The 26,789-nt window shown below is 38.6% G+C and overlaps 1 protein-coding gene across 4 annotated transcripts in view; it reads left to right on the forward strand.

Annotated features, from left to right (window-relative positions):
- The window catches only part of CSNK1G3 (casein kinase 1 gamma 3), a gene marked incomplete at its 3' end in the record, with an annotated part of 57,204 nt that extends 39,266 nt beyond the window's left edge, over positions 1-17,938 (forward strand). Inside the window, exons 8-13 of one of the 4 annotated variants that reach the window (XM_080637532.1) lie at positions 39-187; positions 1,207-1,302; positions 1,909-2,004; positions 9,029-9,135; positions 9,499-9,522; positions 17,884-17,938. In XM_080637532.1, coding sequence (XP_080493658.1) covers positions 39-187; positions 1,207-1,302; positions 1,909-2,004; positions 9,029-9,135; positions 9,499-9,522; positions 17,884-17,938 — 527 coding nt within the window. The remainder of the gene's footprint in view (positions 1-38; positions 188-1,206; positions 1,303-1,908; positions 2,005-9,028; positions 9,136-9,498; positions 9,523-17,883) is intronic. The other 3 variants (XM_080637533.1, XM_080637534.1, XM_080637535.1) reach the window with 3 other exon arrangements.
- Between the last annotated feature and the right edge of the window lie 8,851 nt (positions 17,939-26,789).

The raw sequence follows: 26,789 nt of genomic DNA on the forward strand, positions 1-26,789 counted from the left end.
ACAGATATGGCAATTATGTACATTTCTTATTTATGTAGAGGAAATGGCTACATACCTACGTTATGTAAGAAGGCTAGATTTTTTTGAAAAGCCAGACTATGACTACTTAAGGAAGCTCTTCACAGACTTACTTGATCGGAAAGGCTATGTGTTTGATTATGAATATGACTGGATTGGCAAACATTTGGTGAGTACAGTATAAGGTACTAGTAATATACGATTTTTTTTTGTGTGTGTGTGTGTGTGTGTGTTCAGTTTTGAGCCATTGTTAGTCTTGAGTTTCAGAATACACGTGCATCTCATGGCTGCTGTTATAGTTGTGAACAGCTGCTATGACAAACCTGTTTTCAGATGCATTTTCAAACATAGTTATTCTGCTTGAGCTGTTTCGTATTGAGTCTCTTTTCAAACATATACTCTTTAACATCAAAGTAAATCTTCAATCTGAAATGAGGTTATAGGAATTCAGACTGTTTTTTGTGTTGAAGGAGTTTAAAGCAGAGTAGGTGATTGTCATTATTGCATGCATTTTCCTGCTTTGGGGACTTCCTTGCTCCCAGTATTCCCAACACGTAGAGCAACCACTTCTCTGCACCTGGGTATATACACTCCGGATATTTATCAGTTTGTTATGAAGAAACAGTCTATATGCATTGTTTTATTGAAATATGATGTAGAATATCGGTCTCCATTGGAGTGCATCTAAAGTTACAGAAAATGCTGTGTTTATGGGTAAAAGATTAATTTTACAGCACCTCAAATTCTTCCTTATTTCTTTTTAATAAAGAGGGAAGGGAGTTCTGTGTGTAAGTTGGACAATTTCAGATTATACATTTTACCCTGAAGTTTCTTGTGTAATTCTCTGAAAGCATCATACTATTTTATTGCTATTTTTTTTTTTTTCAGTGTTTAGCATTAAAAATCACTTCAAGCCTTTCTTTCAGGCTTTTACCAGAATGTCGTAAGGGTTACTTGCAGAAAATAATCAGCCTAGAGTCTTTCAGAAAATTAATGTCTGATGTAGTCAGAATTGCTAACTCTAAAATTATGTAAGTCTTGGTTTGCCTTCTTTTTCTGACTCGTGTTGGCAAATACCTAGTAAAGATTTTGCTTTAATTTGATAATTTTCATTAGTTTCTATTACAAACTGGTAACTTTTGGTAAGACTTAGAATAACCTTTTGCTATGTATTATTTATATTTGTAGCCTACTCCACTGGGTTCAGTACATTCAGACCCTGCACTGTCTTCGAACAGAGAAGCGTATCAACACAGAGATAAAATGCAACAATCTAAAAATCAGGTAAAGTACTCCTATAAGATTATCAGCATTGCTTTGTCTTTTGCCTAACGATTTGTGGTATATTGTTGCTTTTGTTAAAACTCCAAAATAAAATTGACTCTTTGTCTTTTCTTTCATTTAAGTAGATCCTTATTAGCGTATTTCTACATCTCTAGACCTTAAAATGTCCTAAAAGGTTGCTTGTTTGGTGCTATGGTACAACATACTGATTTCAGTTTTAATCACTGTCTCTTCCCCATATGCTGTATCGTCTCGTGGGGTTCTAACATGCATATAAAATGTTTTCACTTTTTTTTTTTTTTTTTTTTTTTTAGCCAGAGTAATGACCAAGGTGGTAAAAGCATTAGGAATTTAGATCTGTATCCATTTATGTAAGCTAAGTAACAGGGTTGTGTTGGACTTCCTTTCTTAGTTTCAGCTACTTTACTGCTGTGTGAAAATGCATATGTAGGCATGCATAAGTATGCATAAAATCTTGATGTACAGTGTATAGAGGAATTATAGTGCTTCTGTGCTTTTTAAAAATAATACATGTGTAATTATTAATTTTTGGAATTTTTATTTCTTTTTTTTTGCATATATTCCTCATGCATTGAAAAATGATAGTCAACAGACCATAGGGCAGCTTGGGACTCACAGCAAGCCAATCCACATCATTTGAGGGCTTATCTAGGAGCTGACAGACATGGTGGCTCAGTACAGGTATTTTTCTTCTTCTTTTCATGACTTAATCAGTCATCTTACATTATGTAATACTAGTTTCCTGTAGTGCATGACATGGTTACTATTTTCATATTAAGCTCTCTTTTCAGTAATGTTCAGAATGTTCCTATTATTCCCTACTCCACAATTGCCTAGCTGAAATTAAATCAGCTGCAGAAAACTGTGTATCTTTATGTATGTGGAATTTCTGCTATGTGTTTCTTAGTGACAGCTAAACCAATGGAACTATCTCTTTTTGAAGGAATATAGATTTAGATCAGTGCAAGCAACTGAAGTTTAGACTTTTGATGTGTTGTTTGGTTGTATTAACAACTAAACCACTGTTGACTGAATCCAATGTTGTCCAACCTTCCCCCACCCCTACCATTGCAGGGTGTTGGAACTCCACGATCTTCCAACACAAACCATTTATGGTTATGATTTTTGTTCTTTAAGCAAACCTCAAATTAAAGTGTTAATTAGTGATTTTTGCTTAAACTCTGCTACTTTTGTTCAAACAACAGTTGACTAGAAGAGTGTTTCACAGGGCAATACTTAACACTTATCAGGGGAAAATGAATAGAAACCAACAATTTTTCCTTTATTATTAGTGTTTTTCATCATTAAAGAGCTTTTTTTTCCTGGTTTGCTCTTAATTTTATTATTTGGTGTCTTGTTCTTTGAATATATTTAGTGGTAAGATGATTGGAATAATATTTCAAGAAAGTTTTTTATAGAAGGATTCAAAATGCCAGCTGTGAAGTCTATATGAAGTTTTGGGCTTTCACTCCAAAACTAAAACAATTTAGCTTTGTAAAGTGTTATCTGGGGAAATGTCATGGTTTAACCACAGCTGGCAGCCAAATACCGTGCAGCCACTCTCTCACACCGCCTTCCTCCCTTCTTGGGCAGGATGGGGAGGAGAATCCAAACAGTGTAAAACCCATGGTTGAGGTAAGAACAGCTTAATAATTGAAATAAAGTGCAATATAATACTAATAATGATAGGGGAAGTAACAAGGAGAGGAATATAAAACTAAAACAGAAAAGGGAAAAAAACCCCAATAAACAGGAGTGATGCACAATGCAATTGCTCATTACCCACCGATCAATACCCAGCCTGACCTGGGCAGTGATCTGGGCCTTCTGGGTAACTCCTCCCATGACGTGCTGTGGTATGGAATACCCCTTTGGCTAGTTTGGGTCAGGTGCCCCGTCTCTGCTTCCTCCCGGCTTCTTGTGCCCCTCCTCACTGACAGAGCATGAGAGACTGAAAAGTCCTTGATCAGAGTAGGTGCTACTGAGCAGCAACTAAAACTTCAGTGTGTTATTGGCACTGCTCTCAGACTGAAACCAAAACACAGAACTGTGCCAGTTACTAGGAACAGAATTAACTCTATCGCAGAGGAAGCCAGGACAGGAAAAAAATACTTTGTCTGCTGCATTGTTGATTCTGACAATCCTAAGTTACATGTGTTTCTTATGAAGTTTTACTTTGGATAAAAATTGACAATGCTTGAAGAAAGAACGAGAAATCCAGGGGTAAAGAAAACAGTTCTGTAGTCTCATCAGTGTGATAATTCCATATCTTTTAAATTCTTTGAAACCCAATTCAAACTTTACAGTTTCTAAACTTTGCTGCTTTAGAAACTGCTGTCATACAAGAAAATTATCAGATAATAATTAATCGCAGTGTATCAGGAAAAATTTAAAAATTGTTCTATGCTTGCCTTAAGAAGTATTTTTTAAACTTTACCTGGATATTTAACTTGAAGTGCATTAGTTTCCTCAATAACATTAGTTTTAAAGGTAGTAATTTATCTTTTGAGAAGTGTAGTAATTTGGAATCAAAACTAGATTTGAAATTATATCTTCCAAAATTATTTAATTTCTTATTTTTTTAATTTTTACATTAGAAAAATACATGTTTAACTTGTTAAATTCCAGTTACCGGAACTTCCAAATTTTATGACATATTGCTCTTTTGGCAGTCGGAGCAGTTAAGAAACCTTTTATTTTTTCTCAAGTAGAATGTAACAATTGCAGGAGAATTTATTCCATTGTAATAATGTTAAACACTCTTTGGGAGTGGAAGAATATTTTCTAGGAAATACCAGTAGTATTCCTTTATGTTAATATAATGTTCCTCCTTTCATTTTCAAAGAATGTGGGCATTCTGAGATCAGATCCCTTAGATCACCTAAGACTAAGCAGTTGCCATGTAAAGAGTAGTTTTCTGAACTGCAGCCACTTGGTCTGTGTCTTTGAAGATTAAGTGTATTTTCAAGACATCTTAATTGTGGAGCTGTCATACTTCCTCATTAAAGGCACTTACAAAACCACATAATACTTCAGTTTTGTTTTGAAGTTTGAGCCCTTGACTGTTGTCAAATACCCCTTTGTTGTAGTGATACTAACTGAATCATGCTGTTAAGGCGGACAATTAGCTGGATAGTTTAGCTGAATTCCTAATTGCCCCCAGGAAGACAAGTTCTAAAAGTGCCACAGATAATTGTTCAAAGGAAAGTTGAGTCTAAAGTATGAAATTAAAGTGTATTGATTTTTTTTCTTTCTATAACATTAGTGAGTCAGTGCTCATCTTTGAGATCTATTGAATTATCCATTTCTCTGCAAGAAGAAAAAAATTCCTGGCAGGTAATTTGGAAGTGACAGAATGTTTTTCATGTCTCTGCTACTAGTCATTTGCAATACTACTGTTGGTGTTGTCTCTAAGATCCTTTTTTAGAAGATTGTTAAAATATGTTAGTGATATGAACCTGTTGGAGTGAGTCCAGAGTGGGGCCAAAAACATAGTCAGCAGGCTGAAGCACCTCTGCTATGAAGGTGGGCTGAGAGAGCTGGGAGAGCTGAGAAGCTGGGCTTGTTCAGCCTGGAGAAGAGAAAGTTCAAGGGAGATCTTACAGTACCAAAACAGCGTCCGCAAGAAACCTGGAGAGGGACTTTTTACAAGGAAGGGCATGTAGGGAAAGGACAAGGGGGAATGATTTTAAACTGAAAGAGGGGAGATTTAGATAAGATATAAGGAAGAAATTCTTCAGAACTATAAGGGTAGTGAGTCATTGCAACAGGTTGCCCAAGGAAGCTGTGCTGTCCCATCCCTGACAGTGTTCAAGGCCAGGTTGGACAGGGCTTGAAGCAACCTAGTCTAGTGGAAGGTGTCCCTGCCTTTAGCAGCAGGATGTGAACTAGATGATTTTTAAAGTCCCTTCTAACTCAAACCATTCTATGATTCTTCACTGTGATATTTTAAATTAAACTGAATGTTGGTATGAGTGTAGTATAGCAGCCAGTTTTTCTGATTGGTGTAGCCTTATTAATGAAAGCAACTTGTACCTACCAGCAGTTCATTCAGCTACTTCCTGTGTCTGTCTTCTTGTAAACCTGCCTCAGTTCCCAAAATGTCAGTTGCACAACACCAAATTGTTTCCTTCTCTGCATGAACTGCAAACTGCTTACGCACTCATAAAGACTCTACTAATCTGTTCATTACTTCTTTTTTTTTTTTTTTTTTTTTTTTCATGACATGCTAGCTGGTCTCCTTTCTCTTATTCTTTCTGTTTTCCCATTTGGAAATTCTTAAAACGGAGGTTAAATTAAAAGATCAGGTTAAAGAGTTCCCTGCGCAATGCCACAGGGCTTGAAAGGTTCTTAGGAGCTGCTTGAAAGGTTAGATATTTGATATAAATTGCAAGACATCTCTCCTTAAAGAAGTCAAGATAGCAGTGAATTAGATGAAACAAATCAATTTCCCTAAGCTTTTGTGAATTAAAAAAAGTTAATTCTAGTGTGACTATTTTTTTATTTTTTAGTATTCTTTTTGTCTTAACTGGAAGCTTTTTGAAGGTAAAATACAGCATTCTGTAGTATCACGAAGGAATTGCTTGGGCTTGAAGGCTGGCTTTGTTATGTGAAGAGTCTTATCAGGCTTCTGAAGGACCATATGTTTAAGAAACTAATCTTTCCCACAATTAATATGTCTCCTTATTAGGTAGCAGGGCTAGTATTTTGTTTGTCATATGCCTAGAGGATAGCAAGAAACATGATGCATATGCTTCTTCATGTATGTGCTTTTCAAATTAAAGTTTTAAAGAACTGATTAAATTTGGAGAAACTAAATTTAAACCATGATAAGATCTGTTATCAAAGTGCTTAAAGTTGTTTCATATTTTTCAGTTTAGTGATTAATCTTCCATGTATGTATAATTGAGTACCTTAAGTTAATCTTAAGCATTGCAGCACTTCTAATTTGAAACTTAGTTTAAAATATTAGTATTCAGAAACTGAATTATATGAAATTTGGTGACATTTAATTGAAAAATGTTCATGTAGTTTTAGTCAACAAAATTTTTAGGTGCAAAAATGTAGCCTCGATATCCGCATTTTTCTCTACAACTGCATACGAATCTATTAAGAGATTAATTATGCCTCCCATCTTTTATTAGGCTGCTGAGGAAATCCAGTCCAACTCAAGTCATAAGTAGAGAAATGAAATTAAAAGTTTCTGTTTAAGCAGTATTATTTTTGTGTGTTGGTTCTTCTTTTCTCCTTTTCCAGAGTCACAGCTTTTTATGTAGATCCACTATGATGCATTTTGTTTGTACCTCATTTATGGTACATCCTGGCTACAGAATTTGGTGTACCATACCTTCAGTGCAAACACTCTTCCAGGTGACTTACTCTGGTTCAATTTTGTTACATTCCTGTATCTTTCCACCTGTGTCATGATAAGTTTTGGGATGATTGGCATGCAGTTAGAGAGAGAGAAGTGTAGTGGTTAGTCTAACTTAAGCCTGTGTGCACCAAGCTCAGGAGTGTACAAGTGTTCTCATTGCTTTGTTTACCGTGCATTATCAGTCTATTACCAAATGCACTTTTCAGTCAAATTACAAATAATTTACTGATGTCACAGGGAGTTAACTTCTGGCATTGTAGGTTATTTTAGTAAATTACAGAACTTTCAGTTGTAAGATCATACAGTTGAATAACCTTACTGCTAGGAACTAAAGCAGTGCTGCCTGCCTCTTGTTGTGCTTTTGAATGAATCTTTGTTGTTTTTTAAAAAATTGAAATATTTTGCTCTGTTGCAGATGTATTAATTTTTAGTTCTGCATCTTACTGAGACCATTCTTATAGTTCTTTTCAGCAGTAGTAGACTAGATTGAAACTCAGGCCATTTGTGATTCTGGAGAAGCATGACTGATGCTGATTTTCGGACTACCAGTAAATGATACCCTTTTGGTTCATTTACACTTTCAGAGGTCTCAACTCTTTCCAGAAGGATGGATATCATTTCTTTTTATCTAAACTAAGCCATACAACAGGCAGTTATACTTGATTGTATTTGGTTGTGTATTTGATGGATGTGTCAGGTGTTCGTATATGGGAAGGACTGAAGATTCCTTGATCTCTGTCTCCTTGACAGAGACCAACCAGGGCAAGGCAGGACAGTCTTCCGCTCACTGATTCAAAGATTTATACAAAGTTTGTATCAAAGATTCTTAGAGAAGACAGTCAAATTCATAAGAAAACACCTTAGGGCAAATGCTGCCTTGAAAAGAAAGACTTCACTCACAAATGATTTGCTAAAGCAGAATTCCTACCTGTTTCTGACACTGAATGTTTAGTGCTTCTGCCATCCCCAATGGTATGAAACTAAGCTTAAATCACCATATTGAAACTCTACTGACTTAACCTGGTGTCACAGAAATAAAGTTCAGTGTCCCAGAATTCCTTCAGTTATATTGTCCAGGATTCAAATAACTTGTCTTGGAATCTCACATTTCCTTTTGCTTTATCACTTGGCTGCATGGGGGTTTTGGCAATGGTTCATATTCTAGTGAAACTTGTAAAAGAAGAAAACTCAGCCTGTTGTAGGCATGTGGCTTAAGTTCAGCAATCTTCTGAAGCTCTGTACTTGGTTGCAGTAGGAACCACAAAGCAAATCTCAATACGCAAGGCTCTGTTAGCTCAGGTTATAAATAGATGAGGCATAACTCCTACATTAGGAGAAGAGCTTGGAAGAGTGAGGGGAGTAGTAACATTATGATGATGATGACTTTCCTTCTCTTTGCTTTCTTTTACCTTAATCTCTGATGTTTTCCAGATGTTTTCTGAAGGCTTTTATATTACTTCACCAGAATGATATTTTTGTGTAATGTTCCTTAGCCAGTAATTTTGCTGATACTTTGTGCCTAGTAGACTTCTTGGTATTCTAATGAGTCAGCACTGTCAGTTGCCCTGATCGGATTTGCACTTCTCTGTATCTAGTTAACCATCTTCCTGGCTGTGAGGTGAATGAGCAAGATGCCACTGGAATAGCTTCATGCAGAAAAGCTGAGAGAGAATGCTGGGTTACATTTAGTTTAAAGTCAAAATAAACATTCCCAGAGAACCAGAGCTGTCCTGATGGCTCAAGAATTTACAAAGGAACTTGAGAATAAATTAATGGGAATTTGAGAATAAATTAAGGGGAATTAAGATGAATCTAATTTTTTTTTTTTTTTTTTTTGACGGCACTAGGTGTGCTCATGCTCTGATAGTGAAAAACAAACACCACCAACACTCTTAGGTCTAGAAAATGTCTTAAATTTCCCTTTGTTTGGTGAGTACTCTTTGAGGTACAGCTGAAATGGGCCACACAGAAAAGAAAACTAAGAATCTTTAATGCACTAAAGAAGCAGAGGTAGGATAAGACAAGACTGACTGAATTGATACCAGGAAAGAGGCTTGTACCTTCCCTTAAGGCTCTGAAGAGACATGAGGGAGATGAGCAAATCTGATAACAGAATTGCTTTGCTTAGTTCGTTCACTTTGAGTCTGCCATGTAGTTGTCAGTTCCACTGGTAGATATGAAAGAAAAATGGCAGGAGTGCAGGGATGCAGGAATAAAATGTGGAAAAGATATTGTTACTGGCATAAAATTATGGAATAAACAAAAATGACCATTTTTTTGAAGATGCATCTATGGCACTAGCATAATTTCAGGTACGTCTGATGATTTCAGGTAGTAAGCTCAACAAATGGAGAACTGAACACAGATGACCCAACTGCAGGCCGTTCAAATGCACCCATCACAGCTCCTGCAGAAGTAGAAGTACTGGATGAAACTAAGTATGTCCGTCTTTTTATTTTCTTAGGATCTTGTGTGCTCAGCTACTCCAAAATTTTTATTGTATAATAATTAAAAAATATTTAAAAAATGCCACTGGTGGGGGGCAAAATTATAGTGCTATACTCAATTTTGGCTTTAAATATTTAAATAATAGTTCTTCTGTAACTTGTGCTTTTTAGGCTAAGCCCTCAGTAACACATCTCTACACTAGAGAAGTGCATGTGGTTTTGATGTTTCAACTAATTTTGAAATAATTATTTTAAGACAGTTTTCTGACTATCAAATTACGTATAAAAGATGTAAAATTCTTCTTCTGTGTTCCTTCTGATTCTCTTTTTTCCCCTTACTCTCTTTCTGTATAGCTGCCAGAAAGTGTTGAACATGTGGTGAGTTCTACAGCATGTGCAGGCAAAAATAGCCCTAGGGGTTTTGTTTTTGTTAGTTGGTTTAAAACTAATGTCAGAAATCTTTAAAATAACAAATCCACTTGAAAATCACATAGTATGTTTTAATATTACTAAAAAACTCTGTTTACAGTTACACCTTCAGGAGCTATTTTGCCTGCTTCAAATCTTCCTTGCTTTTAAGTTGTGTAGTCTGTAGTGTACTTTATTTAATACTCTTAAGTGAGTAGTAGAATATTTTCCTACTTGCTGTCGTGTTTTAGAAGAAAAAACATTCTTTCCAGATGTTGTAGCATTCAACTAGTATTTTAACATCTAGACAATAGCTCACTAATATAAGCAAGTAACAAATGCTAGCAAATACTTGAAATTATCTCTGAAGCACAGTATTTACCAGAGTATTAGTCTTTGACAACCTGCTAGCAAATTACTAAAACATAAAAGTTACAGTGTAATGAAAATGGGAAAATATTAAGGTCTGTTAACATGAGATGGACAACTTATGTATGTATGTTTGAGTGCTAAAGTCAGACTTGCACAGTGTTCTTTATACTTAAAGGCAGTATAACTTTCAAGATGTTTTTTTCTATAATATTGCTTGGAATAGAATTTTACAAAGGTATGGATCTAGTTTATCATAAAATAGAGGCACTCAAGTATGAGAGATAAATCACTAGCATATCAGTCCAGTAACCATTTGTTAATAACAATAAATTTTGTAGGAGCTATTTTCCTAAGTTTTAGATAAAGGGAAATATCTCAAAGTAAATTTTTTTCTTGAAGTTATTTTTCTGCAGGTTCTGGCTTTCATAAATAAGATTTATGTGCATGTATAGTTCACAGAAAATTGTGAATGGACGTGTCTCTTGTTCCACGCTTGTGCACTAGCTTTCTGTGAGCACTGCGAAGACCACTTCTGTACCTACCATCTTGCAGAGTACTGTATTATTATTATTGTTCTGGCAAGAATTCAGTTTTCTTATATATATATATATTTAAAGCAAAAAAAGAAAAAAAAAAATAGACCCCAAAAAGCAAGGATGTTGATGGACTGCACATAGAGCAATCCCCTATCCATTCCCTTTGGATAAATGCCATGATAACCTTCCTTTTTTCCAGTTTATGTACACACAGGAAAAGATTGAATTTCTAAAGTTTTGAGTACTGCTTACCACAATTTAAATTTATACTTAAGTTATCCATAGAAAGTAAGAGAATTCTCAGAAGCCAAGGTGCTGCAGCTGCTTTAAAAGCATAGAAGCTCATTTCCTCTGATAGGCAAATATGCTATCCTTTATAGCATAGTTTTACAGGTTTTGTTACAGACAAAATGCCTAGTCTCAGTATCCTACTCTTTAGATAAATCTTTTTTCAATATGAAACACACAGATGAGTTTTCCAGTGGTGTCTATTTAAACTGCAGCTTCCTCATTCACTATTTTGGGGGTTTTTTTGTGGTTAAATTAGTTTTTATATTTTGACAGTAATTAAAGAAACACACACACCCAGCATTGCTATTGGACATCAGTGTATAGGTATACATCTTTTTATCAGGAATAGTACTTTAGAAGGTTTAAGTAATTTTACATTTTAATATTATAGTTACAAGCTTGATATCAGAAAGTATTGTGAGACATTTTAACATCCATTTGTAGATCTTACACTGCTGAAGATTATGAGGAAATTCAAGTATCAGTATTTTTTATGTCTGTGATATAGACATTTCCTTTTTAAGAAGACGTTGTATCAAGAGGCTCTCACTTTGTGCCTCTTCCATAATCTTTTCTCCATCTGAAAATATTAACAAAGCTACCATCTCTAGCAGATACCTCATTTGTAACATTTCCTCATACTCAGAGGAGATGAGCATGAATATTTTTAGAAACATTTCATTCTTTGCTCTAGATGTTTTCGTAGTTTAGAAGCTTAGCATGGCTATGTCTTCATTTAAAAGTCTGAAGAAATGGTGCTCTATTGTGTGATTTTTAACTATGAACACAAATATTCTTTAGCTGAATAGTAGATCTTCTGTTACAATTTCAGTGGGATGCTGTAAATCAGAAAGGATAAGGATTTGTTTTTCAGTAAGCATTTTATTGTTTTGGGACATTCACCCAACACTTCCATTGTTTGATGTGTATTTATGCACTCGCATGCAGTATATACTCTAAATCTTAAGCTTCATGCATCTCTGCTTTTGCTGTGGAAAAGTAGCAAGCATGACTTAACAGTAGAGGTCGGGCACTGGGTTTTTCAGTGGGCTGTGGGAGTTTTTGTGCGTGTGGCTTTTTGGGGTATTTTTGGTTATTTTGGTTTTTTGTGTGTGTTGTTTTTGTCAAAAGTAGCTTTCGTCCCTATTTCAGTTACTACTGAGTGTAACAACTAGAGTTGTAAAGTAGGGAGAAGACTAACTTCATCACTGTGCTGAACTGGTACTTGTAGATCTTAATCTTCTACAGATGGTCTTCCAGTTATCAGTGATCAGTTAGTCTTTCTTCCTTAACTGTTTGCTAGCCTTAACTCTTTGCTAGCCATCAGAACAGTTGCTTCTATGAAGCATGTGTGATTTGGATAAACGAAAGGCCCTGCCATGGGATGACAGAAAAGGTCAAACAGGAAAAGATTGTTAGATCTGTCCTTTTTGCATTTTGCATTCTTTTTGCTACTTTACTGCAAGATTATTAATAGGTGTTTAAAGTGCTGCCCCATTTAGAAGACAATTATGAAAACACAGCTATCTAAATACAAATGATAACTGAAGTTGATTTAGCCTGTTGTGCCAAGGGACTGCTCAAATGGTAGAGGGAAGGGTATTTAACAGAAAAAAAGTATGATAATGTAGTAGACAAGGAATGTTCATAACCATAATACTGAGATTGCTACCTTAGCTAGTATCTCAAAAGTCACTTTAGATTCTACCAGAAAAGTTGTTTCTTGAGTTTTATAAATTGGTATTATACTGCCTGCTATAGAAAAGTTTTATATCATATAGAGGAAGAGGTTAGTGGTCATTAAATACTTTCTTTAAAAAGAAATAAAAGATCATTTCCTAGAAATAGAAATTTTCAAATCATTCCTATTATGCATTTGGAGTGCATATTGAATAATATGATGAATTTGTGCTTTAATACTCATTAGTAATGCCTCTATCTGTAGTTTTAAGTATGGTTTCAAGCACTGTAATGAGTGTTGAAAGTGATAATGACACCACCTCTAGTGACACTATTCTTGGGAACATGTCTGCATTTCTATTATAAATTATATTCTTCAAGAGCTTATGCATATGGATATCTAATATCAGGGTTACGTTTCTTCCATAAAATTTATTATCAGGCACTGTAGTCTGATCTGTCTTACTCCCGTGTTAATGTGTATATATTTTAAAGTGACATTTATTTGGCCTTGGAAGGTTTGACAGGTTGATAAATACACATTTCAGTAAGTTTCCAAGCCAGTCCTGTGGTTTGCAGTGCTGTATGGAATTTGCATTCTTTTAACAATTTTTAGCTATAATACATATTAAGAAGGGATTTATTTTCTCACACCAAATACAGTCTTTAGCATTTAGTGAAATTCCCTGAACTAGAATACAGTTGAGTAGTTGATACACAAAAACAAACCACACAAACAAATGAAAAAACCCCAAACAAGCAAGAAACCGCAAAACCAAACCAAAACAAAAAAACCCAACCAACAAAAAAAACCACCTCCTAACCAGGGAGACAACTCTTAACAGAAATTACAGTATTATGTGAACTCCAGAAGACCAGGAGATAAAAAAACCAGTCCTTTATGTTGGTTAAGGATAGAACTCTTGAATTCCCCATTGCATGATGCCCTTCTTCTCTAGTTGACAGAGAAGCAGCAAACTAAACTGGCTATGGAGAAGAATAAGGGAGAGTATCAGATTTGCAGCAGGGATGAATCAAAATTTTCTGGGTAGGAAAGCAAGAAAACCTAAAATGTCCTTGAATTACACAGCAGATCCACTCAGTCCTGAACATTGAAAAAGTGTGATCTGCTATTCTTTGAGACATGCTCCATATAAGCAAAATACAGTTAAACAGTGAAGAGTTAAAATTCTGGATTGTTTTTCTAGAATATAAATTACCTGTCTGCACACTTACATCTCCCTGCAATTGTAACCTATGTTCTGTATGTAGTAATATTATGAATGAAGACAAAAATTTTCTGTAAACTTTCTTTAAGGCTTCCTAATCTGAAATAGGTACAAAAGGTATTTAGCATCACAGTCCAAGGTAGGATTTCCTCATTCACCTGATCACAGGATAATTCACATTGAAAGGGAAGGGGTACTAAACTTTTTTTCTTTTTGTATATCTATAGTAATGTTTTTTATGTATACATACACAAAATACTTTTGAAAAGATTGGGGTGAAAGATGGATTAAACTAATTTGGACTCCATGCATGTGCATATAAATTCAAAGCTTAAGTGATAGTGTTAGTGGCTGTAGACAGAAGCTAGGAAAAAGGCTTAGTGATATTTCAGTTGCAATTGGTGGTCTTGAAAAACAATTATGACTGTCTTAGAAGTACTTTAAAGTTAATATGGTATATTTCTGCTAGCTGTAAAAAAATATTTATGTAGTTTCCCCTACTGAATTTTAATTTTGGGCTTCCTTTCTACCAATAACCATTTTTTTTTTTTTTTTCCTACTTAAAGTTATATAACTCTCAGAGCAGCTCTGGTCTGCTTCTGCCCACTGCTACTTTTTCAGTGACTGAGCAGCAGGGTACCTTGGAGGTTTTGAGAAGGTAACTTTTGTGTCCCCTTACTTTGGATGTTGTTCTGATCCCTTGTAGAACTTTATTTTCAGACCCTTATTGTCCCTCATTTTCAAATGCTTTCCCCATTTCCCATATTCCAAACTAAATCAACAGGATTACTTTTGAATTTTAGTGACATAAAATGCCTGGTGAATTTAAGGACTTATAGATAGTTTATTCATGGTTTAACACCCTTGAGTGTATAGTGCCTGCAAGTGAGAATTTGATAACCAAACTACAGAACTCCATGGGGCAACCTAAGGTAGACAGCTTGCATGTCCACTTTTGATTGAAAATTGTGATTACTTTCCCAAGTGGAATTTCTCTTTTTAAAGGTGGTGGTCAGGAGCTGGGTGTTGCATAAAAAGAAGTAAGTAAGGAAAGAAGGCCAGGAAGCTTCCATGGATGGATAAGGAGCTGCTGAGAAAACTTAGAAGTTAAAAAGAAGATTATAGAAGGTGGAAAGGGGGACAGGCAGCCTGGGAAGAATACAGGGACATTGTCCGGGAACCTAGAGACCAGGTCAGAAAAGCTAAGGCCCAGTTAGAATTGAGTCTGGCAAGGGATGTCAGAGCTAACAGGAAAGGCTTCTATAAGTATGTAGCAAACAAAAGACAGATTAGGGATAATGTAGGCTCTCTTTGGAAGCTATCAGGAGAACTGGCTACGCTGGATTTGGAGAAGGCTGAGCTTCTCAGTGACTTCTTTGCCTCAGTCTTCACTGGCAGATGCTTTGACCACACCACCCAAGTCTTGGAAGGCAGATGCAGGGACTGGGGCAATGAAGAGTTCAAGGCCACTATAGGAGAGGATCAGGTTCAAGATCATCTTAGAAACCTGAACATGCACATGTCCGTGGGACCTGATGAAATCCATCCACAGGTTCTGAAGGAGCTGGCGAATGAAGTTGCTAAGACACTGCCCATCATATTTGAAAAATCGTGGCATTCAGGTAAAGTTCCCAGCAACTGGAAAAAGGGAAGAAAAACCCCATTATCAAGAAGGGGAACATGAAAGATCTGGGGAATTACAGACCAGTCAGTCTCTCCTCTAACTGGCAAAATCTTGGAGACAATTCTGGAAAGCATGCTAAAGCACATGAAAAACAATGAGGTGTTTGGTGATAGCCAGCATCCTTCGAAAAGGGCAAATCCTGTCTGACCAATTTGGTGGCCTTTCTATGATGGGGCTACAGAAATGATGGACAGGGCAGAGCAGTTGACATCATCTACCTGGACTTGTGCAAAGCATTTGACACTGTCCCACATGACATCCTTCTCTCTAAACTGGAGAGACATCAATTTGATAGATGAACCACTTGGTGGATAAAGAACTGGCTGGATGGCAGCACGCAAAGAGTTGTGGTCCGTGGCTCAATGTCCAACCGGAGAGGAGTGGTGCTCATCAGCAGTCAGTGTTGGGACCTATCTTGTACAACACCTTTGTTGGTGACATGGACAGTGGGATTGATGCAGCCTCAGCAAGTTTGCTGATGACACCAAGCTGTGTGGTTCGGTTGATACGCTGGAGGGAAGGGATGGGATCCAGAGGGACTTTGACAGGCTTGAGAGGCAGCTCAGTGCCAACCTCATGAAGTTCAACCAAGCCAAGTGAGAGGTTCTTCACCTGGGTCAGAGCAATCCCAGGCACAGCTAGAGGCTGGTTAGAGAAGAGATTCAGAGCAGCCCTGCAGAGAAGGACTTGGGGGTGCTGGTTGATGAGAAATTGAACACGAGCCAGCTTCAGTGTGCACTCACAGCCCAGACAGTCAACCATATCCTGGGCTGCATTAAAAGGAGCGTGACGAGCAGGTTGAAGGAGGTGATCCTGCCTCTCTGCTCTACTCTCGTGAGACCTCACTTGGAGCACTGCATACAGTTCTGGTGTTCTCAACATAAGAAGCATATGGAGCTGTTGGGAGCAAGTCCAGAGGAGGGCCATGAGGATGATCAGCGGTCTGGAGCAGCTTCCGCTGAAAACAGGCTGAGAAGTTTGGAGTTGTTCAGCTTGAAGAAGAGAAGGCTGCGTGGAGAACTCGTAATAGCCTTCCAGTATCTGAAGGGGGCCTATAAGGATGCTGGGGAGGGACTCTTTGTTAGGGACTGTAGCAACAGAACACAGGTGTATGGGTTCAGACTTAATAGGGGAAGTTCAGGTTAGATACAAAGACGAAGTTCTTTACTGTGAAGTTGGTGAGGCATTGGAACAGGTTGCCCAAGGAAGTGGTAAATGCTCCAGCCCTGGCAGTATTCAAGGCCAGGTTGGATGGAGTCTTGGGCAACATGGTCTAGTGTGAGGCAACCCTGCACATGGCAGGGGGGTTGAAACTAGGTGATCTTAAGGTCCTTTCCAACCTTACCCATGCTATGATTCTATGACCGAGTGATCTGTAGCTGGCCAGCTAATTGTGAGGCAGTTGCTGCATAGTAACTTCTGAATTATTTCATAGCAGATTTAAAATAGCAAAAATCTGTCTTGCCTAAAGCAGTGGATTTGTTCAAATCGCTGCAATGAGGGAAATATTTAAGGTCTCATTCCCTATTACATTGCTCCAAAGGCTTAGGTATTTTCCTGTGGGAACTGTGCTGACTGATGAATGTAAGTCAGCATCCCTGCCCTTGGCAGGGGGGTTGGAACTACATGATCTTTAAGGTCTCTTCCACCTCAATCCATTCTGTGATTCTATAAGGCTAAAATTACATGTAAATGCAATAGTTTTCTTTGTGCATTTATTGTTTTGTTCTTTATTTTCAAAAACACTTCCTGGACTTCTGCGTTCCTCCTCTGTATTATCTATCTCTAACTCCCACTAATTCTTTTTCCTTTTGTAGTGGGGTGGGTTTGTTTTCTTTTGTTTTGTTTTTTCAGTTACTTTCAGATTGCCTCTATTTGCTAAGTGAAATTTGCAGTTTGCCAGTTTTAGTTTAATTCATGTAGTATGCAATAAGGCAGTAGAAATAATGTCAGTATATCTCAATATACTTAAAGGTGTTATTTTTTTCACTGTAGTAGTATCATCAGAGCACTGAATCAGAACATTAATTATATTTCTTTTAAGTTATTTTGGGGAATAACCTTCAGGAAGGTTTTCCCAAGTTTTGGCTGATGAAAGAAGGTCAAATTGTTTTCTTGTATTAGTAACAGTAGTGTTAGAAGTGCACAGTTCAAGTGATAAAATCTGAAGCTCAGGCTTCAATTTGGTGTATTACCAGTTAATGTGATAATTAAAAATCTGAGGTAATAGAACATTCCTTATTCTTACAATTTTAAGTCAGCCTATAATGCTCATGCTTTTGATACCCTCACACAATTCGCTAAACTTAATATCCATTTCTATTATAGCTTTCTTTATGCGGTACTTTTTTCAAGTAAAGGTGAAATGTGTCAAATATATCTCTACTTCAGTGTCTTTCACTGATAAATCAATCACCTACAATAGAGCTTAATGTGTTCCTTATGCTGGCTATACCTGAACCACATACTTCAAATGAAACAAACAGTTTAGTTTTGTGATTTCTTTTTATATCATATGTAATTCATGTCACATCTGCAGGTGCTGCTGTTTTTTCAAGCGGAGGAAAAGGAAAGCCATTCAGCGCCACAAATGACTAGAACCAGGCAGAACATGGGAAATCGCTTATTTGTTCAACTGCTGTCTTGTGATGTTAAAACAAAAAAGATCCCACCAAACCTTTGTAATGACCACACGTTTTCCAAGGGCTCCCTTACAAGCAATGTCATGTCTGTGTACTTTGATTTGGTTCTTCTGCATCCATCTTTTGTTTCTTTAATTCATCTTTTCTGAAAGCTTTAAGGTTTTGTCAAGTATGAATGCTTCTTTGACCATCAGTAAATGGACCAATGAAGTGGTAGAAATGAGCAGTATCTTCAGCAAATCTAAACTTGAAAAGTATTTCTCCTGTCTTAGGAAGTACTAGCAATGTCTTAGCTGAAGACAGATGTCATAAATCTGTTATTTGCTTTTGATATGCTGCTACAAACGCAATCTGAAGAGTTCGTTTTTGACATCTGCATTGATTTCTTTTTGTCCAGTTATACAGTACTGGTGACACAGTAATCAATTTGTATCTGCATTAAACCCTGTCTGTGGTATCATGGTAAAGTCACTGCCTAGATACTGAGGAGGCTGATTTAACTGTTGATAGTTGTCTAAATACTATTGAAACTAATGAAAAGAAAGTATGTCTCTGGGTTTGAAAACTTGCTGCCATTATGCCTACAATGGAATTGCAGAAAAGTTCAAATAACAAGAGTTTTTATATAAAGAATACAAAGTTTGTATAATTTAAGTTGTCCTTCCAGTAATAATAGCAAAATTGAAACACCTTGATAAGAAATCTACAGAGGAATTCTAACAGAAGAAAGAAATATGAATCTGGTTTAAGTAGAATCAGTATTAAAGCCTATTCGTTCACTAAGGTAATTGATGATTGACAACATCTTTAAAATATGGATGTGCCATGTAATGTTAGACATCTGTTTGAAAATTATTCTACTCTTTAATTTAGAAAACAAAGGCAATGGAAGTGAATTAGATTTTTTTTCTTTGAGTACTGGCCTATAGCACCAAAAATTTCCCAAGACTTTTTTTTCCTGGAAACTTCTTGTCTTTCCATGTAATGTCACTACTATAGTAGGATGGAAAGCATGTGTCAGGTACTTCCCCACTGTCCAATGAAGAACCTGCCATATGAACAAAGCAGCAGTTCTGTAGACAAGGCAGCCCATTCTGTATTTTCTTCAGAAAATATGTGATTCTTCTAAAGCCATAATGACAGAAATGTGCTTTTGTTTAGCTGCCAGTTTGTGGTAGTTCAGAATAATTCAGCTGGTAATTCAGAACCACACTAAGAACTAAGGTATAACACAAAACCACTACTGCTACCACCAATAGTAATAATAATCATAAGGGAAATAACAAGGGAAGAGAATACAACTACTCACCACCCGCCAACCAATAACCAGCCCAACCCCAACAGCAGTCTAGCCCTTCCGGATAAATACCCTCCAGTTTATGTACTGGGCATGACGTGCTGTGGTATGGAATACTTCTTTGGCTAGTCTGGGTCAGGTGTCCTGTCTCTGCTTCCTCCTGGCTTCCCCTCCTCCCTGGCAGAGCATGAGACTCAGAAATTCCTTGGTCACAGTAAACATTACTTAGCAACAACTAAAACCATCGGTGTTATCAGCATTGTTCCTAGGCTGAAAGTCAAAACCACAGCACTGCACCAGCTACTAAGAAGGAGAAAAAAGACTGCTACTGCTGAACCCAGGACAGTATCCACCCGTTATTCTATACCATTCATGTTTTGCTCAGATCTCAGTTTTTTTCAATATACCATCACTCTTGTCTCATGTATATATACATGTATATATATACACACACACACCCCCCCCACACACACGGAGATATCATTCCTTAGTGCATGGACCAATACCTAGAAAGCTGCTGAGTTCATCTGGTCCATGATGTCAACTGGCAGGAAGCAGAGACAGGACACCTGACCCAAACTAGCCAAAGGGGTATTCTGTACCACAGCACGTCATATAAACTCGGGGGAGTTACCTGGGAAGGGCTAGATCGCTGCTGGGGTTGGGCTGGGTATCATTGGCGGGTGGTGAGCGGTTTGTATTCTTTTCCCTTATTATTTCCCTTATCATTATTATTATTGGTGGTAGCAGTAGTGGTTTTGGGTTATACCTTAGTTACTGGACTGTTCTTATCTCAACCTGTGGGAGTTACATTCTTTCTATTCTCCTCCCCATCCCTTCGGGAGCTGGGGGAGGAAGAAGGGGTCAGAGTGAGAGAGTGGCTGTGTGGTTCTGAGTTGCCAGCTGGGCTTAAACCATGACAGTTCTTTGTGGTGCCCAGCGTGGGGCTGATGTGCCAGGCTGTCTGATCCACACAGTCCAGTAAATCCCATTGTCCCTTACCTCCACCTGGCTGGAGGTAGGGCTCCTCTAATAGTGATCATAACATTGGTCTCTTACGTTTTGTAGAAAGGGACTAGTCTTCTTTATTACAGGAGCTGGAGTAAAATCAGCTCTTCCTGAATCATCTGGGAGCCTGCTCACCAGAGACTGAAGCAGCATCTTTCATGGGATGATCATCCTTGACCTTTGTTCTCCAGTTCATGCACCCGTTCCTCCAGAGCTGAGGCAGGTTTTCCATCCGACTTCCTCATGTCTTCTCCGTGATCCTGCAGGTAAAACCATAGGGTGGCCCTTAGTGTGTACGTCCTATATCTTCCCTGTCGAGCAGTAGGATGCCTTTTGTTAATAGCTGAAACATGGGTTGATACACATGGAGAGCTGAATAGATAGGATAGATTGTCTCTCAATTGTTCAAACTCCTGGGACAGTTTTTCCACAGCTGAGATGATGGAAGGGGTGAGATTGTCTTCAAACTCTTGGAGTTGATGAATCACTTCATCCGCTGTTGGTGGTACTACATCATGCCAGGTTATTGATGCCAGTGAGTGGGTATATGATGATGATGATGCACTCCATGTAAATTTCCGCCACATGGGTTGTGGTACATTCGACTTCATCTGGATGTGTGGATGCATTTCTAGCATCTCACCTACCATAGATCATCTCTACAATGGCTAATCCCCTCAGAGACTGGATGCCTTTCTCTAACGTGGTCCAGTTGGCTGAACAACTCGTAACATCGTCCTTGCACGGAAACCTTTCTTTCACAGCTGCCAAGAGCCGCCTCCAAAGGCTGAGGGACTGTTTCTCTTTTGCAATTGCTTTGTCAATTTCCCCTTCCCTACCAAGTGATCCCAGCTGCTTGGCTTCTGTACCTTCTAGTTTGTGACCATCAGCCCCATTGTCCCAGCATTGGAGCAACCAGGTGATGATGTGCTCCCCTGGATGACGAGTGAAATCTTTTTGCATATTCCATAGCTCGGTTGAGTTCCGGGGTCAAGAAGTCACCTCTTCTTCTTTCTTTTACTCTGATCCACGTAATAATAACTCTTGTTCAGATGCTGTCCCATTTAGTAAGTGCATTGGTTCTTCATCTTTCTTCACTGTATGGGCTGCTTTTTGTGTTTCTTGTTTGCTTTTCATCCTTGCCTACAGGGGCAACCGATATTGGCACAAGCTGGTTCTTTGGTTTAGCTGCAGTGATAATCACTGTGGTTGGAGTGGCTGCAGTATCTGTTGTCAGGGTTGGTGCAGCTGCTGTGCTTGGGGGTTGAGTAGCACCAGCAGCTGTGCTGTCTGTTGCTGTCAGGGTTTGAGTAGCTGCTGTCCTTGTCACTGAGGCTGGTGTAGCTGCTGCACTTGGAGTAGCTGTGTTGTCTGTTGCTTTGTCATCAGATCCAGAGACATCTTTTTCCCTTTGAAGGTGCTGAATAGTGTTGAACAGGGCTCTGTAAGCATGGGCCAAGCCCCAGCACGTTGCCATGATTTGTCCCTCTCTGGTATGACCAGGATGACAACACACCTCATTTAAGTGTTTTACTAATTTTTCAGGGGTTTGCATTTGTTCATTGGTGAAGTTCCAAAGCAGTAGAGGGGCCCACTGACCTAGTACTTGCCCATACTGGCCCACACACCCTGCCACTCATGACTGTCCAACCTCGGGGAAAATCTCCTGGTCCTCCTATATTATCGTCTAACCCTAGACAAGAGCCAGCCCTGACTCTGCTTAGCTTTTGAGATCAGACAAAATAGTCATGGCTAAAACACACTCTGTATATGTGCCAACATGGTGATCCCCATCACAATCAGCAGGCAGCTCAGAACTCCCAAATGATGCTGTAAATAGTCTGGTGGGGGAGCTGGGGGTGTAAGGGAATGTCTCCTTCATAGTTTGACCACCTGAGGAGAGAAAATCAGATGTGTAATTGCTAAACACTTGCATTATACCTCCCAAAGTATAGAGGTGGTGACCACACTGGGAACACAGGCCAGATCAGTTTCATGATCAATGAGTCTATTGTATTACAAGTCATTACCATAAAGTACAATGAAACAAGAAGCTTAGCCCAAGTCCCCCAGCAGATAAACACTAAACCAGCAAATACCAGCTGTAAGTAAGGTACGACATGCTGAAACTCTGAGATCAAGAGCAACAACTTTGAGAGTCAATAAATCAACATTGTGACGAGTGACTATTAATCTGAAGCAATGAATGCTTATCACAGATACGATTAGACAAACTCTGATCAGATCTGTCATTTTCTCAACCCTTCGGGCCTCATGTTGGGCACCACAAAGAACTGTCATGGTTTAAGCCCAGCCGGCAACTCAGAACCACGCAGCCCCTCTTTCTTCACACCCCCCTTTTTTTTCCTTCCCCTGCTCCCCGAGGGATGGGGAGGAGAGTCAAAAGAATGTAACTCCCAGAGGTTGAGATAAGAACAGTCCAGTAACTAAGGTTTAACACAAAACTACTACTGCTACCACCAATAATAATAATAATCATAAGGGAAATAACAAGGGAAGAGAATACAACTACTCACCACCCGCCAACCGATAACCAGCCCAACCCCAACAGCAGTCTAGCCCTTCCAGGTAACTGCCTCCAGTTTATATACTGAGCATGACGTGCTTTGGTATGGAATACCTCGTTGGCTAGTTTGGGTCAGGTGTCCTGTCTCTGCTTCCTCCTGGCTTCCCCTCCTCCCTGGCAGAGCATGAGACTCAGAAATTCCTTGATCACAGTAAACATTACTTAGCAACAACTAAAACCATCGGTGTTATCAGCATTGTTCCTAGGCTGAAAGTCAAAACCACAGCACTGCACCAGCTACTAAGAAGGAGAAAAAAGACTGCTACTGCTGAACCCAGAGCACAGTTATTGAAGATGTGTGAAAGATCAAAGAGACTAGACGTATTTGTTGACCAAAACTCAGATTATCTCAATTTTTTATAATTTGAAGTAGCTGATTTTTGTTTTTAATCCACTCAGGCCTTTTAGCATACTTACTTATTTTCAGTCTGTTTTGTGGTAGCATTTAAAATGTGTATTAAAATAAGGGCACACCTTTGAATTAATTATTGCATTTAAAAGGATTTTAATTGTATTTTGTAATTTATTTTTCCTTAACAGCCAAAAGTGTATTTTATTATTTAGATCAAGTGCTCATATGTATACTTTCATCTTTGTCATTATTACTGGGTTTTTTTGTCATTATTACTGAACTTTGTCTTTAAAATACCCGAACTTGGCCTACAAAAATATTCTGTATAACAGGTTTTAAGTTTCTACTCCACCAGTTTGTGTTACTGTTTCAAAATCATGAAATTATTTCTATGTTTTTATTTGAGCTGAAAAGGTAGGTTACTTGACCATTATTATACAAAAACATATCCTTCTTTGTAGTTCTTGACAAAATTTGTTGCTTTGTAAGATTTGATTTGTAATTTTCTCACACACTTAATTAGTTTTGAAGTTTTTGATCTGTACTGTGTTTGTATGATCTGAACTCCATACACATAATAAGAAAGTGTGTATATTATGAACTTAAAATATTTGAATACATGAAAGCTGGTTTTTTTTGCTGAAATTACTAGTATCTAGGAACTTGCTTTTCAGCAATATTTTTTTAAGTGCTTGATTTTAATGCTGAACAAGGTTTTCTTCTAGTAAAGCAGTCAGTACTAATGCAGGTATGTTCAGGTTATGCCAGTATGATCTGCATTTATATCCTTTTTTTTTCCTCTCTAATGAAGTAAGTATTGGCTGGGTATCTAAAAATGAAATGCATATCTGTTTAAATGTAAGACAAAAAAATAAAGATAGCTTTTTAAAACTTGCCCTTTTTCCCCCTTTCCTACAGTCTTGGATGAAATAACGGAGGCCGTTATTTGTTATGAACAGTTTTAAACTTTTTGGACAGCAAGGAATTCAAAACCATGTTACTCAAAATGCTACCTCAAAATTACTGTTATAGTTATGTCTGCTTAGTTAACACGTGTTATTGTTATATGATTTAATATACCTAATGATAACAATAGAGTGAAGAGACATCAATGCACATGTTTGTAACTCGGAAATCTGCTCAGGGTCTATGTGGATTAAAGTCTTTGCTGTCTGTGCCAGATAGAATAAAAACCATTACAGATACTGTGACATACGCAATAAATGTGTCTTTAATTTTGCCAGGTATCTTTATTTAGGAAAGGAAGACTGGTAATTAGTTCTTCAATCACAACCTTTTTTTCAATAGAGATGATTGCTCATTTATATGATTTGATATGATATAAAAAGGGCATATTTACTTGAGAACAGTGTTAATATGTAAAATCAGTTGCTAGGCTTCTAGTTAAGACTCTTAGCACTTAATATTAATAAGCAGATATTTTCATTTGCTTGTACTTTTACAGATCTACAGAATTATTGCAAGTAAAAATTTTTTAAGTTCATGGTGGATTTTTGTTTTTATTCAAACTGAAGTTTTCTTTTTGAGTCTTCAAATTTTGACACCTGAATGCTTAAAAGTACACCACCATGTATTTTTCAGTAGCTTTCCATGAGCTTTCAGTAGCTTTTTTGGAGGATATTTCAAACGTGAGATTGCAGAATCATCATTGCAGAATCATTAATCAACAATTAAGCCACACTGCAACTTCATTGATTGTTTTATCAAATTAAATAGTGTATTTTCTGAGCATATCTTTCACAGTAAGTTTTCAGGATGAATGATAGTAACTGAGATTTTAAGAACATAATTCTCATATACTCAATTTTTATTTTTCTTGGGATTAACTGGAGCGACTGAGGAGGGAGACGAGGGGCTGGACAGGGCTGTTGGAGGTTCTCTGCTGCTATCTCAGCTCGTGGCAGGGCTGCCTTCAAATGACAATGATGCTGCAACCTTCCTTCAGGGAATGGATAGAAGCTCCTTAGCACACAGACACCTGGAGATGCCCAAGGCTGCCTTTTCACTGGATATTGTTGTATCAGAGCCAGCACCTTCCCAGTGCTTTGGAGCACCCACTGCTGTCCTGCAGAGCACAGGAAGGGTTCTCGTCCCTAAGGCTGATCTGTGCAGGGGCTTTTTGCAATTCTGGGGTGCCTCTGAGGTGAATGCAGGTTGCAGGAGTGAAGAGGTCAGGCAATGGTGGTGTCCCTGGTAGGTGTGATCACCCTGTGGGGCCAGGGGGCAGGTCCTGCTCACATGCTTATGGAACAGCTGATCGCCAATTTGGGGTCAGGAAAGAATTTTCCGCCAGGGCAGATTGGCACAGGTCCCCAGGGTTTTTTTCCCTTCCTGTGTAGCATTGAGCAGAGCCTCTTGCCAGGGCTCCTCTGGGCTGTTCTGGGCAAGTTCCTGCTGCTCTTGCAGCGTAGTTGCTGCAATATAAGATGTTGCTTCTGGAACCTGGAGACACTGCTGGAACCGTGCATTTGCAGTCAGGAGGAGCTTTTCCCCCAGGGATACTGGCTGTGGTCTGCAGTCATGTTTTGCCTTGCTTGGCTGCACTGGAGTCAGGGCCATGTTGGTAAGGTGCCAGGCCGCTCTTGCAGCCCCAGATGCACCCTGTCCCCTGCACCTCTAAGGGGCTGCCACTTTTCAGCTGTCCCTCTATTCGATAAAAGTGCAGTTCCGTCTTCAATTTGCATTCATATCGTGTATGTTGATATCAGTGAGAGCCTTCACCTACAGCTGTGCTGTCTGCACTGGCGCATCCACTCCTGCCCGTGGGTGTAGCAGCACCCTGGCACAGTGAGAGGGGTGGTTGATTGCTCAAGCACAGCCTGGGTCAAGGTGTCTCTGCAGCCAGAGTGCAATGCATGTTCAGCCGCTGCTTCCTGGCCACTCGAGCTCAGCCTCAGGGATTCACCCAGAGCTGCCTCCAGCACCTGATGCTCTGCACACCTCTGATTCTTTCCATCTAGGTCTGCTTTGGCACGTGGATGGTGCACCACAGGGGTGGGCAAAGCTCTTCTACACATCGCACACTTGCCCCATGTTCTGCTCTCTACTGCCAGCTTTGCTCTGAAGATGCTCCTGTTCTTTGCTACTCACAGATGGTGGGAGAGTAGAGAAGGAAACAAGGGGAGAGTGCCTTCTCATCCTCATGACTTCTCCACCTTAGAGCACTCAAGATGGTGTTCGTGCAAGGGGGACAAGAGGGGAGCCCCCATGAACACAAGCCTGACACCATCTTTGTCAGTTGGTGCAAGGTGGTGGTCAGCAAAGGGTGCTTTCTGAGGCTGGTTTTAATTCTCGAGGACCAAGGCCTCAGTGAGATTCACAGCTTAAAGCCTCAGTGACTTCAGACTCTGCATAAGGAAGGCATTTTTTATGATAAGGGTGATGAGGCACTGGAACAGGTTGCCTGAGGATGCTGTGGATGCCCCATTCCTAAAAATGTTCAAAGTCAGGTTTGATGAGGCTTCAAGCAATCTGATCTTCTGAGAGATGTGCCTGCCCTTGGCAGGGGGGTTTGACTAGGTGATATTTAAAGGTCTTT

Source organism: Psittacula echo (genome assembly GCF_963264785.1).
Source record: "Psittacula echo genome assembly, chromosome: Z".
NCBI lineage: Eukaryota > Metazoa > Chordata > Aves > Psittaciformes > Psittacidae > Psittacula > Psittacula echo.